The sequence below is a fragment of the Neopelma chrysocephalum genome, unplaced genomic scaffold (genome assembly GCF_003984885.1).
Source record: "Neopelma chrysocephalum unplaced genomic scaffold, ASM398488v2 Primary Assembly neopelma1_84, whole genome shotgun sequence".
Classification (NCBI taxonomy): domain Eukaryota; kingdom Metazoa; phylum Chordata; class Aves; order Passeriformes; family Pipridae; genus Neopelma; species Neopelma chrysocephalum.
This window is the reverse complement of record NW_020897746.1, coordinates 9,320,883-9,336,252: the sequence shown is the minus strand read 5'-3', so window position 1 is coordinate 9,336,252 and position 15,370 is coordinate 9,320,883. Positions and strand designations below refer to the sequence as shown.

The 15,370-nt window shown below is 42.0% G+C and overlaps 1 protein-coding gene across 4 annotated transcripts in view; it reads right to left on the bottom strand.

Moving 5' to 3' along the window:
• Positions 1 to 529: 529 nt before the first annotated feature.
• CEP112 (centrosomal protein 112) overlaps positions 530 to 15,370 on the bottom strand; it is a 148,741-nt gene continuing 133,900 nt past the window's right edge. For 2 of the 4 annotated variants that reach the window (XM_027691448.1, XM_027691451.1), the window contains 3 exons: positions 4,268 to 4,369; positions 1,356 to 1,445; positions 530 to 971 (listed from right to left, as the gene is read on the bottom strand). In XM_027691448.1, coding sequence (XP_027547249.1) covers positions 942 to 971; positions 1,356 to 1,445; positions 4,268 to 4,369 — 222 coding nt within the window. In that variant the 3' untranslated portion in view covers positions 530 to 941. Of the gene's footprint in view, positions 972 to 1,355; positions 1,446 to 1,822; positions 1,883 to 4,267; positions 4,370 to 15,370 lie in introns of all 4 variants that reach the window. The other 2 variants (XM_027691449.1, XM_027691450.1) reach the window with 2 other exon arrangements.

Genomic DNA, 15,370 nt, shown 5'->3' with positions numbered 1-15,370 from the left:
GTGGCAGGATGGTGCCCAGGAAATCAAATCCTGTTCTTGTGTTGGGCATATCTGAATTTACACATTCCACACGGACTAATGCACGCTCTGGCTCAGGGATGGCCAGGAGATAAGGATGCTGTTCCATGGCTGGGAAGCAGAGACAGTTACCAGGACTGTCAGGGTCCTTCAGCTTCCCATATCTCATCAAACCCCATCCCAGCAAACTCTCTGGAATCTACTTGGATTTCCCAGGATCATCATGGAGAGCTGGCACGTGCCCACACAGAGTCAAGGCCAACTCTTTTCCAACAATGCCCCTGTTATCACTGAGGAAGGACTTTCCTGTGCCCAGTGCACACAACCCCAACAACAGACAGAACTGGCAGCAGGGCCTGCCTTGTCATCACGGTGTTTTCCTCCTTGTGCCAAGATTATCCCTTGAAACACAGCATATATTCCCAGTTAACAAAGCCATACAAAACTCCCGTGGCTCCTGAGGGTGAGTGAGTGAGATGCCCGAACAGGACAATAATGTCAAAACAAAATATAACAAAATAATAATATTTTAATCTTATGTAAACACATGGACACAGAACAATGTCAAAATATGTTAAAATATCTTGGACGGTAATAATAGAAAATGGGATTTTCTTCATGTTTAGGAGTGAAAAGAATGGTATTGGGAAGTAATAACAAAAATATTAGTAGAGCAAAGTCTACTTGCTCAGTAAGTGAGCTCAGCATGGAGTCAAATTATATCAAAAGCATAAGTCTGTAATAAAATAATGATAGAAAAATAATGGAAGGAAGATACAACAAAAACCATGCTGGCACGAGCAATGAGTATGTTTTCATGAACTTCATGAAAATTTCTGTGCTAACAAAAGACCCAGTAATCTTTGCATTTGAATTTACAAGAGCCAAATCTTCAAACCTATTCAAAGCAGTCCATTTGGCAATCAAAGAGATTCCACCGTTTCAGCAGACACCTGAAAAGGAAGAGATTCTTGTTAGTTATATCTTATTATTATTTTTACTCTAAAAACACAACAGGCTGAAAGCAGGGTTGGGTCCAGTGGGCAGCAGGCCTGGAGCTTTATATTTTTCTAACAAAGTTACCTATGCTGGACTTACTACCAAGAATCTATGACATTTTCAGTTTCCAACTAGCTAATTCCTGTTAACAAATAGTTCAGGATTAATATTTTCAGACAACTTCCACGCTTCTAACATTTTCACAGTTGTTTAAATAGCTTACAAATGTTCACAGCATTTTTACAAGAAAACCCTCACGTGAGATATGAAATATCATCAAAGCCTGTAAATATAATAAAAGATGGAGTGGCTTTCCTAGGAAGTTTCCTTGTACTCACCTCTCCACGTGAATCACTCACTCTAAAGGCACAGCAAGGCTTTTTATGGCTGCAGCACTTGCCATAATTTATATTGGAGGGTGTAAATGTCTGAAAAAAAACCACCTCGGGCTCGTGGAGATCCGGCACTTTGAAGATGTGATCTGTAATATTATGCATTGCATCATTGTTTTCTATCTTAAAAGGAGGTGGCATCACCGCAGAGCTGCAGCTGTGCTCTGAGCCACTGCCTCATCCTCAACGTGGAGGCAAAGCCCAGACTTGCAATGCACCTGCAAGTTCTCTAATCTTGCTCTAATAGTCCTGACTAAGCACTGGGAAAAAATGCTCTCAGATGCTTGTTTACTGAAAATAAGGATCTTTTCAAACAGCAACCACGCCGGAGCGTTTTAATTAAGCCGTAAAACTTCAAGAAGTGGGATCCACAGGTGTGAAATGGTACAAATGGATCAAAGATAATCCCGTACTTTTTTGGCGTGTCGGGCGTTCGGGTCTTCCAGGAGGATTCTTTTCTGCAGAAAACTTACCTGTAAAACACACCCCACATGAAAATATGACACAAAACTCCAGATAATATATATTTGCTCTCCTTTCATAAAATGTGTTTTTTCTGGTCTCTTCTGCCTAAATAAAACGCAGTAGCTGCACGGGAGAATTAATACTTGATAGAAGACTGTTCTCAGGGCTTCCCTGGTGCTGCTCCAGCTGCCCACTCTCTACTCCTTTAGGAACAGAGTCAAACCAGTTGTTAAACCCAGCTGGTGGTACCATATGGGTTATGCAAGGGCTTGGGAGCTCCAGTTCTCCTCTCAGCCCCCATTTGATTCCTGTTCTCTGATCCCTGCCCTTTTGCTCTTGTGATGAAGGTACTCACCTGTTCTCCAAGTGTGGGAAAATGAATGTTTATTAATGCACTGCATCCACTGCTGGACATCTCCCCAGGAGCAGACAACCAGGCAGCCTCCTTTATATTTAGCAACATTTGCAGAAAACTTCACCCAAGCCTCGAGTATTTTCTTTTTCCCCCCTGTTTATTTTTATCCCTCGCTCGGTGCTCTTTACCCAGCCCATCCTCTTCATCCTCCTCCAACAATAAATAATCCTGACAGGTGCAGAGATTCCACTGCCCTTCTTGTCTTGATGTTTTTTTCAAACAGGAATTTCAGCAATTTTTCAAAGAGCAGGACACCTGTGCTTCAGAGAGGGCCCAGCTCCCCGAGTGGTCTGCGACGACAGCGTGCTGCTGGAAACACAGCCAGCAGCCAGGAATTTCTGGGAGAGCACCCAGGTTTTTAATGTGTGTGGAGTTACTTTCACCTCCTTTGAAACGCTGTTGCTGCTCTCACAGAAGCCCTGCAGGTGGATATCGGATTCTACCTTTTTTTTTTAACTCATTAAAAGGTGTGGTGTTCTTGTGTTAGCTCAGAGTAATGCTTCCTACCAGGCAGTGCTAATAGTCCCTTTTTAAAGTGTCTTTAAAAATAGCTTTTTACTATCAACTGGAAATAGATTTGGCCCACTAGACCCTTAACTCTTTATTTCCCACAACTTACTTAAATGAGAGAATCACTTCCACAGGGATCCCTTGAGGTGGAAGCAGAGTGTTTACAGCCAAAGTGTTGAAGTTGTGTCACCACTTGCACAGGGAAATGTGAGTTTCCACTATGAAAATTTCCTACTTCCATTGAAGGTGGCCTTTGCCAGGGCGAGTGGCTCATGCAGAGCAAAAACTGCTACGGAATAACCCTTATGCATTGCAAAGAGGAAAAAAAAAAGGGGAAGAAAAACCCCAAATACTTTAAATTACCAAAAATCTCCACAGGGAGACATTGCATAGGAAAGGGAAATGGAGAGTTTATAGATCAATAATTTCTTGAATGGTCCTGAAAATTGGTATAAGGGGTGTGCTGGTGCCGAGCCCAAACTTGTCCAGTGTGTCCTCAGGGCTCCTGCTCTTCCCACAGCTCCTGGCAGCTCTGAGTCAGGAGCTGCTCTGTCTCTCAGTTCTTCCCTTCAACCAGGAAAGATCCCAGCTCCTGGTCCTTCCCAACACACTGAAATGCATGGCCCTGCACCAGCTATATGTGAGTACTGACAGTGTTTTCCTTGGATTCCCATTATCCCCCAGCTATGACCACCCTTCTTCATTGCTCTTTATCCTTCCTCATGTGAGGTCAGGCAATGATGACATTTTGTTTTCTTCCAGCTCCCAATGCACTGAGCAGAAAAGCACCAAATAACTTCTGTGGGAACCATGTGCAAGAAACACACCCAATTAATCAGCTGTTCCCTATTTCCAGTGACATTTGGATATTCCTATTAGCCAATTTAATGGTCTATTGCATATAAATCACATTGATTCTGCATTACTCTAGAAGAGCTTGTGGTTTGCAATATTAAAGACAAAACATTACAGATGTCTATTAGGGCCTCTTTAGAGAGGAAAATGCAGAAATACCACAATGAACATTTGGACTAATATCTTATAAGAAATATCATTTGTATTATTATATAGGCTGCAAGGAAAATAAAATTATTTCTAATCCTCTTCTGCACCCTTTATAGGCAACAGTGAAGTGATTCCTGCAGGAGAAACAGGGTAAGGAGGATGGAAGTTAACTGTGTGCTATATTTGAAAGGTTGAGATATAAATCCATAATATTGAACATCACACAATTTTTCCTGGAAAAAATCTGGGATAAGATACAATCTGGTAGCTCTCAAGGTGAGGAAACTGGAGGAGAAAAGCCTTGTGAAAAATGACTGAGTGAGAACCATGTGAGTGCTGCCATATTTTGGTTTTGAGACTCATTCAGTATTTTTGGCCAAATTTTAGATGGTCATAATTTCCTGTCTAGAACAGATGGTTTTTATCCAGTCCAAAAAGTTGAAGGACAATAATAAGAATTTACCTGAGATTTTAAAGATAAAATGGTGTCTTCAAGTTCCTTTTTTGAGGCTGCTGGTATCAGCCCTTTAAGGATTTTTTCATATTCTTCTCGGACATTGATCAACTGTAAGAGAACAAAAATAAATTTATACATAAATGGCTACTCTTAGATGCTGGAAAGTAACTTTTTTTTTGCTTCTTTTGCCCAAATTGGAGTCCAAGTAAACACAGAATTGGACCATCAAGGGAGAGGAAGGAGAGAGAAGAAAGAACAGCAAAGACCCCTAAGGAGCAGAAGAGGTAAAAGAGACAAAGAAAGGAAAAAGAAAACATAAGAATAAAAATATACGGAGAGGAAAAAAATAATGAAAAAAACCCAGGAAGCCATTACTTGGGACATGGCCTGAAGAAGCAATAATCATTCTTAAATCCATCTTAATTAAGCATTTATAGAGACATACACTTTGCAAATTGATAAATCTTTTCTTTTTGCCTTTGGTATCTGAACCAGGTCACTGGAGAGACATTTGTCCCTTGCTCCCTTAGGCAAGGTGAATTCCTGTTTCCTAGGAATTTTTTTACAAAATTTCTCAACTTCCAGACGCATTTAAGGATTTGTTTTGGTGTTGGTTTTTTTTTTTAAATTCATCATACAACTACTTTTCACTGCACTTTGTGTCTTCCTCAACTTCACGGAGTCTACGGGACTTTCAGCAAACAGGTTTGAGCATCTTGGACCTGTTGCAAGGCCAGATGTTCACCCCAAAACGAGGAGGACATTTTAGTCCATAACCTTATTCCACAGATGCTGAGGAAACAGTGTCACATGAAGAGAGATCAGCTGGAAGGGTTGTGCTTTGTGTCCCTCCAGTGGGGTTGGATTTTGCTGAGTCTTGACCCAGGATAAGTCCAGAGAGTCTGGTTCAGGTCAGTCCCTCACCCAGGACATGCTCACACTCCTTGTTAGTCCTTGGCTGAATCAGGGCTTCACATCTGTACTTAACTTCCAATAGGATTAACTGCTTAATTCAAATTAAGCAAGGACTTAGGTGTTTTTCTGGATTAGCAGCTGAATATGTAAATAAAGGATCAAAGGGACTCAATATCAGATTAACTCATAAAATACCTTTAAAGTTTTGAATTGAACCATTTTTTTTCCCCAATAGTTTACACTCCAACACCATTTGGGGCTAATTTTTAGTTCCCAAATCGCTGAAATCTTAACCATTGCAACCACAAACCAAAAAACCTCAGCCTTGAAACCTGGAGAAGGCAGGAGTTCCAAGGCCCAGCTCCAGCCTGGAAGGAGCAACACACGCTCCCACACGTGAGAACCCGGCTCGGAGTTCACCCCCAGCCACCCTCTCACGGGAAAAGCAGCTCCTGCCAAAATCTGCGTTAACGCATCGCGCAATTATCGATACAAAAGGGATAAAACAATCCCGACGAAACGTTAGGAAAATTCTCCCCCTGAGTCATCCCCCCCTCCCGACACGGCAGAGAAATCGCCAAATCTTTATGCAAATGGGCAATTAGAGGCTTTCCTTGGGAACTGCGAGGAAGTGATGCCACTATGCAAATCTAAAGGAAAAAAAAAAAAAAGAGGTGAGACAGGGAACCTTGTTTGAACTCTGCTTGTCTATTAAGCCAGCGATCAAAATTTATGTTTTTGAAAGCTACACCAATAAATTTATGCTACTATTTCTATCAAGGCTTCCAAAGTAATGCCTAGGTGCTTTGCCAGGATAAATATTTTCTGAGCCAACAGCTCGTTTGGGTGGGGACCTTGATAGAGCAGAAACATATATTTCAGTTGATTCAACATGTTCCATTTATTCTCGGTGAGACGAGACCAGAAACAGGCGGCCAGAGCAGCAAAATGCTTTTATTTCCTAAATTTGGAACAATAAAGATCTATTTCATGGGTAAGAGGACCTACATGATCACCTGGCCAATATGTAGATGCAACAAAAATTTTTAATACAGCTCTGTGAGGGAAATAAGAATGTTCTAATTGTGCAACAGTTTTCTTGAAACCAGGTCAGTGCTTTTAATAGTTTAACCTGTAATTGTCCTTTAAATAAGTGCTTTCACAATGCTGGTAATGTTTGCTATTAACTCTGTAAAGCAGCAAGGGATCATTCCCTTTTGACAGAGGTGTTTCTTGGAAAGCCGGGAAGAAATATGTGCTATGCTTTAAAAAATAGAGATATATTATGGGGTCAGCTGAAAGTGGAGAAAGAAAATGAGAAACAAGCCCTGGTAGCTGCAGCATGGCTTGGGCTCATTCCTTGCTCTGTTATAGAGAGAAGACACTTTTTTTTTTTTTTTTTGCAGTGAAACCTGTCCTTTTGGATACAACTCCAATTTGTTGGAGAAGACAAAATATGGCACTTTCAGCTGCGCTCACGAGTAATTGCATCACAATATGATGAAAATAAGTTCCCAGCTGTTTCCTGCCATGTTCTGGTGAACAACCTGCTGGTATTTTTGGCTGAAGTTATTATCAAGGTTTATTGACCCAAGAGATTAAAATAGTGCATGGCAAAAGTCTAAATCACTTCTTATAACTCCAAGTGGGCTGATGGATGCTCATTTTAACGGTGGAAGGTTTTTATTTTTTAGCACTTATTTTTGACCAATGAAAGCTGTGTCTGCAGGGATAACTTTTTTTTTTTGTGCCTTAAAGGGCTTTTTTGTTCTTTTATAGCCTCAAGCTGCCTCCCTAGGATCCACAAATACTGTGTCTCCTCTTGCACTCTTGAGGGATGTTTAAAATTGCAATTCTTCAGCCCTCAGGAGGGCTTTAGTCTGCTGGATGAGGATGGCTCTATTTCATTTACTGTTGTGCTCGTTTTTCTTCAGTCCTGAGAAAGATTTTTTTTTTTTAAATTCATTTCAGTGAGTTGATTTAATCCATGAACCCCCAGGAAGGTTTTATAGCTTTTAATATTAAGCTGCCACACTGGCCTTTGTTTATTCAGGTTGGTGGGTAACATATGAGGTTTAGAGTTTTGCCATCAATCATCTTTGGTGTCAGCAGGAACAAGGGAAAGCTGAAGCTGCCACACGTAGCTCATGTGTGCTCAGTCACACGATAAATTAGGGAAAAAAGAAGAGACAAATATTCACACAATTATACAAAGTGATGCCAAAAGCAGGGCAGTTGAAATTTCACAGACTCCCAGTTAATGAAGTTGGGCATTGACCATTCTCAAAGACATAAAAGTTGGGTTTGATGCCCAGAAGAGAAATATCCCAAACCTGAGCTTTCCAAACCAAGCAGTCAGGCTTATCAAGAGAATCACAGAATTGTTTAGGCTGGAAAAAGCCTTCAGTCCAAACATTAACCCAACACTGCCAAGGCCACCATTAAACCACATCCCTCAGCACCACGTCTACAAAGATCTTAAATCCCTCCAGGGATGGTGGCAGCCACTTCCTCGGGCACTAGTGCAAGATGAGTTTCAATTTTACCACTTCAGGAACTCTTCAGGTGGCACAGTTTGGTTTTGCAGCCACTCATCACCTCTAAAAGCCTCAGAGGGATGTTTGTGGGGCTGGGTTGGAAGCAGGTGGGAGCACCGAGGAGGAACGAGCCCCACTGACACCTCGCTGGGTTCCAGTCACTCCCCTTCCTTTTGGAAAGAAACAACTCAAGCACAACCAGGAGAAACACAGCATCTTCAAGATGAGCAGATGCATTTTAGCCCATGTGCTGAAAACAGCCTGCAAAGCAGAGGATATTCCGGGTCTCTTCCGTGCTCTCCACCAGATCCTACTGAGGTTCCCGACAGCCAGATCTTCCCTCCTTACACCCAAGACGTCTGTGATGCTGAGAACACACTGGCCCTGCTGCAAAATATCTGTCTCATTAAAAAAAAAAACAAACAAAAAATTCAAAAGCCCTAAATAATGGAATCTTCTCCAGATTTCCCAGCTGTAAACAACTTTATCTGAACCAGAGGAGCATAAGGAAACTGCAAAAGAAACTCTGAAGTAAACAGTGCCAAAGCAAATGAAGGCACCACAGAAGAGTTGTTCAAGTTCCTTAAAAAAAAAATAAATCTTGTCTTGAAGGGCATGAACACATTGTGTTTATGTCAGATAAGAATCAAAAGGCAGTTCAATTAACTAGGGTGTTGTGGGTTTTTCAGTTATCTTGATTTCTGCCTGTTTGTAATATTTATGAAGGATAATAATTCCACATGTGCCAGGAAATACTAGGATAGTGACCAAAAGGCATAATTAGGATCATTTAATTGTTATCAAATTTTCTCCACGTTTCAGGGTGAGTAAGATGAGAAAAGTAATTTCCTGTCTCTCTCAAGTCCCTTCCTGCATTATTTAAACAATTGCATGTTATAATGCTGTTTAAAAGAGAAAACTCCTTAAAAAGGTTATGCATCTGTTCTGCAACACACATGAATGAAGACATGAAAGATCTGCTGTAATAAATCTGAAAACAGGTTAGGGTACCAAAAAGGTAAAAATAACTCCTTCAGCCTTAGGCAAATCATTTAATCTCAGAATAAAGTCTCCTCCTTCTAAATGAAGGTAATGATATTAATAATATTGCACAGATCAGCTTCTTTCAGGTGCTGTGAACACTGCTGAAGGAATTTTCTGAAAGCACTTTGAAAAGGGCACGTGAAGGAGAAATCACTACAAATGCCATCCCAATTAAAAAACAACAACACCCCAATCAAGAACAGCACCAAAACCAAAAAAAACCCCAAACGAAAATGCAAAGAATGATTAATCACTGCTCGTTTGTATCCTCCCTAATTGCAGGGACTCCTCCTTTGCTTCTCAGCACTCCTGAAGTCTAAGTGAGCACAGCTCCACTCCCACAAAACCTCTGTGGGTCCAGATGTGCCCCTTTCCTCCCTCAGCCGGCCTGGGACACTCTGGGCAAGGTCTAAAACCCAGGAACCAAACCAACCAAAATTGGCAATTTCCTTAAATTTCAGAGCTCTCCGGCTTCTGCTGTAAGAGAAAATTTAACCAGAGCTTGGAATCTGCTGAAAACAATTTTTCCAAACGAGGGATCCAACGATGTATCAATTGTTTCAGTGAAGATCAAGGCCTGAACATTTGTCTTTTCAGAAAATAATCCAACATGAATATCTGCTGCCTTTCAGGCCACATCCTCTCTCCTTTCGGGCAGTGGGAACTTCGGCTCTTACTGTGCAACGGGCTGCTGAAATATGGCTCCTCCAGATTTAGAGGAATAGAATGCAACTTGATACAAATGTTCTCAAGTTCTTAAGCAAAGTAATGAACGCCATAAATCCCCTGAATTTGGCTCAGCTGAAAACAGTAACCGGGCAAGATCAGCTGAGCAAAGTCATTTTGTCAAGTGAACACCATGTTGTTCTCCGCTGAGGAAATACTGCTGGAGCACCTCCCCTGTCCTGACAGTTTCAATAAAACATAAATTGGTGGCATAGACATCCTCTTTGTTTGTCTGTCTTGAGCTAGTAAAGCATCTGAGCGTCCAAAACATTTTTGCCTTGTTGTTTTACTAACCCAGGGGACCTCCAGCCCTGCCGAGCTCCAAGCTCCAAGTCCTTTTTTTTTTTCCCCCCCAACCTGCATCCAAGTGGCCTCATTACTTCAGTGGCTTGTATTTCGATATCTTTCTTTTCTTAACCAAGATCTCCCACCTGGAAAATCCTCTGTTTGTAGTTAAGCAATCTGAGTCCATATAATTCATAGCTGCAAAGGAAGGGAAGGCAGGCAAAGCTTTTTGAAAAGAAAACAACCCACCAGTGGGCTGCATATGGCAAGAACAGGATTCTTGGGATTAGGCGAGTTGGAGAGGAATAAAAGCTTTCACTGTCAACACCATGGAACAACCAGGAATGTTGTGGCTAGAAAATTCACGCTGTTCTCTCAACCTCCCCCTCTCCAGGGCTCTGCTATTGTTCCAGCTGGGATTTGGAGGATCCCGGACTTATTTTCTTCTCCTTCCAGATGATTCATTGCCGATGCCATCTTTGTTCCCTGAGCGTTATTTCCCTCAGCTCTTGTCAATGCTCTTCATTTATAGGCCCGAGAGGTTGGTGTTGCAGCAGGAGGGTTGTCCCCTCCATGGGGTGATGGTGACAGGGGGGGACACACCACTGACACCCCCTGACTGGGAGTAACCAAACCCAAACCAGCCCAGCTGCTCCCCAGTGCTGCTGGGCCAAAGCTGAAAACACAGAATCACAGAATATTCCGAGTTGGAAGGGACCCACAGGGATCATCCTGTCCAACACATGGGGTTGATTTCTGGCTCAGCCGATTCCTAACGCACTATCAGGATGGTGAAGTCTGAAATAAAGCAACTCTGACACCACCGCTGGAACACATTTATGCATTTCAGTTTTACATTCCAGCACGTGTTACCTTCCACAGAATCCCTCCCATCCAGGGTGGGAAGGTTCCAGAGTCTGGTACAGGAGGTGCTGAGTGCTCACCAACGCCAGCGAGAGCTCCCAAAGCTCAGCAGCAGCAGGATCAGGCTCAAGGTTTTCACACTGACTGTGTGAACAAGCAAATCTTTGCAGATAATCATCCGAAGCTCCTTTTACGATCACCATGTCCAAGAATCAAAAATCCAATCGGTGTCTCAGCTGGAAAACCAGGTTTGCAAAGGGCTGGGAAGAGCCTGCCCAGCTTTGGGCAGGGCAGGAGACACCACGGCTGCGCTGCCCGGACGGACTTCTGAGGAATGGCACTTGGGGGTGATCAAAACAAAATAATACTTCAGAATTTAAATGAAGGTAAAGATCAGCATAAAGTTGGTCTTTTCCAGTCTTTTTCCGCTCCATCCAGGCCCCTCATCACTTAGAAAAAGAGAGTGGGGCAGTTCACTAATTGAACAGGCACCGCTGGGAGCCCGCTCTGGAGATGAGGTGTCTCTGCTCTGCTCTTCTGTCATCTGCTGGCTCCTCCATTCATTCCCCTTTCTCCTTTTTTTTGGATTCCCTGCTTTAAGTACCAGCCTCTCTGTCCCTTGTAGTCCTACTTTAACTGCTTCTGAAAGAACAAAATCCCCTTAATTGATAATAAGCAAGCAAACCACAGACACTCTCAAATGAGGTGCTGCTCTCTTAAAAGAAAGATCTTTTTCTCGTTCACTATTATTTAAGACGAAGAGCAAGAAAACTGACATTTTAAAATGCTCTCTAATTCCTCCACACTGGCATATGTTTCTATTCTCTTTTGGTAACAATTCTCTTTTCCCTTTTAACTCGTTGTTCTGTACTTTTCTGTTTGCTGTCTTTCTCCAGCTGGCCACCTCATTCCAATAATTCATTCTCTTCTATAAAGTAGGTGTATATTTGTGTATTTTCCAGTTGTGTCTGATTACCAAAGCTAACATTTGATCACTGACTTCCACACGTACATCATCATCATCGACGCTTTTCCCTTTGACAGTTGCACAGTTGGTGAGAGCCTTCTCTCCCGCAGTTCCTGCCATATGGAGCTCCTGGGAACTTTCAACTCCATTGATTTCCAGCTCCTTTCAAATCCCACCTGCAAAGCTGTTTTTCTTTGCTTGAATCTCAGCTTCTATCTCCTTCTGCTAATCTGAAACTTCTCGCTGTACAGAAACATTTCCTATATTCATTTTAATTCTCTTTCCTTTCATAGGCAGTCATTAAAGAAAATGCTAGACAAAATATAAAATGTGCCAAATGCAAAATTATGATTTATTCTAACAATCCCAGTCTTAATTAAAAAACTGGGGGCCACCTTTGCATCAAAGTGATTAATGAATATATCAATGGACTTGTGTATATGGTGAACACAAACCAATGTAAAAAGGGGTAGAATTGGGCTCCAAATAATGTCTTTGGTCATTTCATTGTATCTAAATCCATGTCCTATCCCTGGAAGTGTTCAAGGCCAAGTGGAATATGCTTGGAGAAATCTGGTCTAGTGGAAGGTGTCCTTGCCCATGGCAAGGGGCTGGAACTGGGTGTTCTTTAAGGTCCCTTCCAACCCAAACCACTCTATGAAGTCAACGTTGCCATACACCTATAGAGGCACCTATATCCATGAAAGGTCTCTTACAGAGATATAACCAGGATTAGTCTGATTCTTCCCCACTAGCCTCTGTTGGGAAGGCTGAAAAGGGACTAAGAACACCCTCAGAACTCAATGTTGTGGTCTGTGTGCACCAAACAGCCTGAGCAACATGTTCACACTCACATCCCATTCTTCACTGTTCCTCTGTGGCTCTCCAACATCTTCTTTTCAATGGAAATATTTTAAATTTGAAATTTATCCACCATAAGTAGTTAGAAATCTTCTATTTTGCAGATGTGGAACCATCCAATTTTCAGGTGCCAGCCTGTGGGGAGCTACATCCCCTCTGCCTGTTGGCTCCTACATTTTTCACAGCATATGAAATGTTTTATGGGAGGAAAACAGCTGAAACACACGGGTCCCTCCTGACCCCAGTGCTGGGGGTGTCAGCAGAGCAATGGATGGAGGAGATGACAGCAGGTCCCTCCTCAGCCTCCCAGAACTGCAGGAAAACAAAACACTCTTCAAACCCACCCTCTCTGATCCGTGCTGGTCACACACAGAAGCTGCAGGAAAACGATTTCAATGTGACAACATTTGGTGTTGCTGCTCTTGAAAGCCACGGTGGAAATTTCTTTCAGGTTCTCCCTCTCTTCCCCACGGCCCCAGAGGCTGCTCCCCGTGAATCACTGCTGTGGTTACCATTGCTCCCATCCACACTGAGCTTCCTTCCCACTTCTGTGGGAGCAGGAATGGGTCTCTGGGGGGAGAAAATCTGGAAGCGTTTCAGCGACGTGGGTTGAAGCAAGCAGAGCAAACAGCAGGATTCCCTCACCACCTCCAGTCCATGAATTCTTGGTTCTCAAGTTTCCAAAGTGCTCCTCGGCCCGGTGAAACAAAGGCTGCCTCCGTCCTCCTCACCTGCAGCTGGACACAGAGCCAACTTGGACTTTTAAATACATAATCTAGAGCTTATTTGCCTGATTTTGGGTGACTGAGAAAGACAACACTTTGAGAAAGTCTGGAAATTCAAGGCAGGGGCCTCGGATTTAAAACATTTTGATACCTTTAAAAATTGTAGAATTACAGGATGTTTTGGGTTGGAAGTGACCTCAAAGATCATCCCATTCCAATACTGCTGCCACAGGCAGGGACACCTTCCACTAGATAATGTTTCTGAAAAGAAATATGGACCAAAAGCCCTAAACTAAAGGGATAATAGTACTCAAGTGTTCCAGCCATCAGATTAAGAACTACTTGGGACTCACACCGTGGACACCAGCGTATGTTGCTCATCTGTGTCTCACTGATTCCTTGCTCACAGCTCCACAAATCCTCTGGCAAGCAGCTCTATTCCCAGCAAGGAGAAGGTGTGGCAAACCTTAGAAGTTCTCTGTGCTACACAGCAACTAAAATTTCAGAAGGATGCATCACAGCATTCATCTGAGAACAAATATATTTAGTTGGCATGGAAACAGTAAGTTGGGCTGAGTGTGGTAAATATCCAGCAGTCATGAAAAATCAAGCAAGTCAGGATAATAAACATTAAAAATGAACACTGGCTGAATGCTTTTGAATCATGGCTCTTTTACAATTATCACTCCTGTTTTCATTTGAACACGAGTGAAATCCACTTAAACTAAGCTGCTCCATTTTATGCCAAATACTTCTACAACATCCTCATTCAGAGATAACTCCTTTCTCCCTTTTTTAAAATCTACTTGAGGAAAAAGAAATTAAAGGGCTGGAAACCCCCATTGCTATTCTCCTTCATTTCCTCAGCAATATTAATGAATTGAACATAATTGATTTTCTGTCTCAGAGAATCTCTCTCCTTTAAGACTATTTATGAGTTGACTGCTTGAAGGAGTATGGTTTGAGTATCTCTAATGTTGCTAGTTCAGTTTTTTGCAAACACAAAGAACTTTTCCCCCTCTATTATCCCCAAATTTACATCATACTCAATCCACCCCGACAGCTACAACATTAGAACAAGGAATAAAAGAATAGGGTTTTTTTTTCTGAGAAAATTCTTGCTTGTATTTCTCAAAAGAGAAATTCTTGCAGCTTTTCAGTAAACTGAGTTGGGGTGATTACCCTTCCAAAAAAGGGGATTTGAAGTTAAATTAGGTATGTTAAAGAAATCTAGGTAGTAAAGCAAAAAGATCACTACCATGAATTTTTCATACAGGCCCCAATTCAGCAAAATTTGTTGCACATGCCTAAATTCCTGAATTCATTAAGGACATGCTTAAGCTCTCAGTGATGTGAGTCATTTTTAATTACACACTCACAGTATGTAAAGTCTCCTGTATGAACAATTGAGATTTTTTTAACTGTGACTGACAAATGCACAAGGCCATTTGACTTAAGAGAAACGTTTTTAGTAGGATGAAAGATATTTCTGTTGGAATTAGATCCAGACATGTATCAGGGACAACCAAGGGATACACTCACCCCAAGAGGACACGATAAGGAACACAACCTAAATGGGATCACTTGACAGAAAGCTGATATCCAGAGCTATGTAGGACTGAGATATAAGAAACTTCCAGGCTGCTTTTTGGACACACCCAAATTTCCTAGAAACCTTCCCAGACTGTTTTAACTGTCTTGGGAGTATAAATTAAAAAAAAAAAAAATGTGAGTTACACTTCATTTGCTGCCAGTTTGCCACTTTCCATGAATACAATTATATGTCTCAAGAAGGTGGACATCTAAATTCTGAAGGAAACATCCAACAGTTTGACATGGGGAAAGATGATACAGCTCTGAGACTCCAACCCTAAGGTGTAGCATTACTGAACACATGGATCATTGTCCTGGAAAACCAGGACAGAGACAGGACAACCTTTATGGAAAAGGTAAAATTATTTAGGCTACTCAAAGTGGGAGAAGTCCCCAGCACTTTTGACAAACGTGATTGGAACCACTGGTGAGACAACACAGATACAACGTGATTGCACCTACTCACACTGAAAGGGGATAGGAAAAGTAAACAGGAGAAAACACAAGTTCAGCCAAGAATATGAAGTATGGGAGTGGAAAAGCTCCACAAAAACAACTGCTGCTCTCCAACTGCAGCGCAACACTCGGCTCT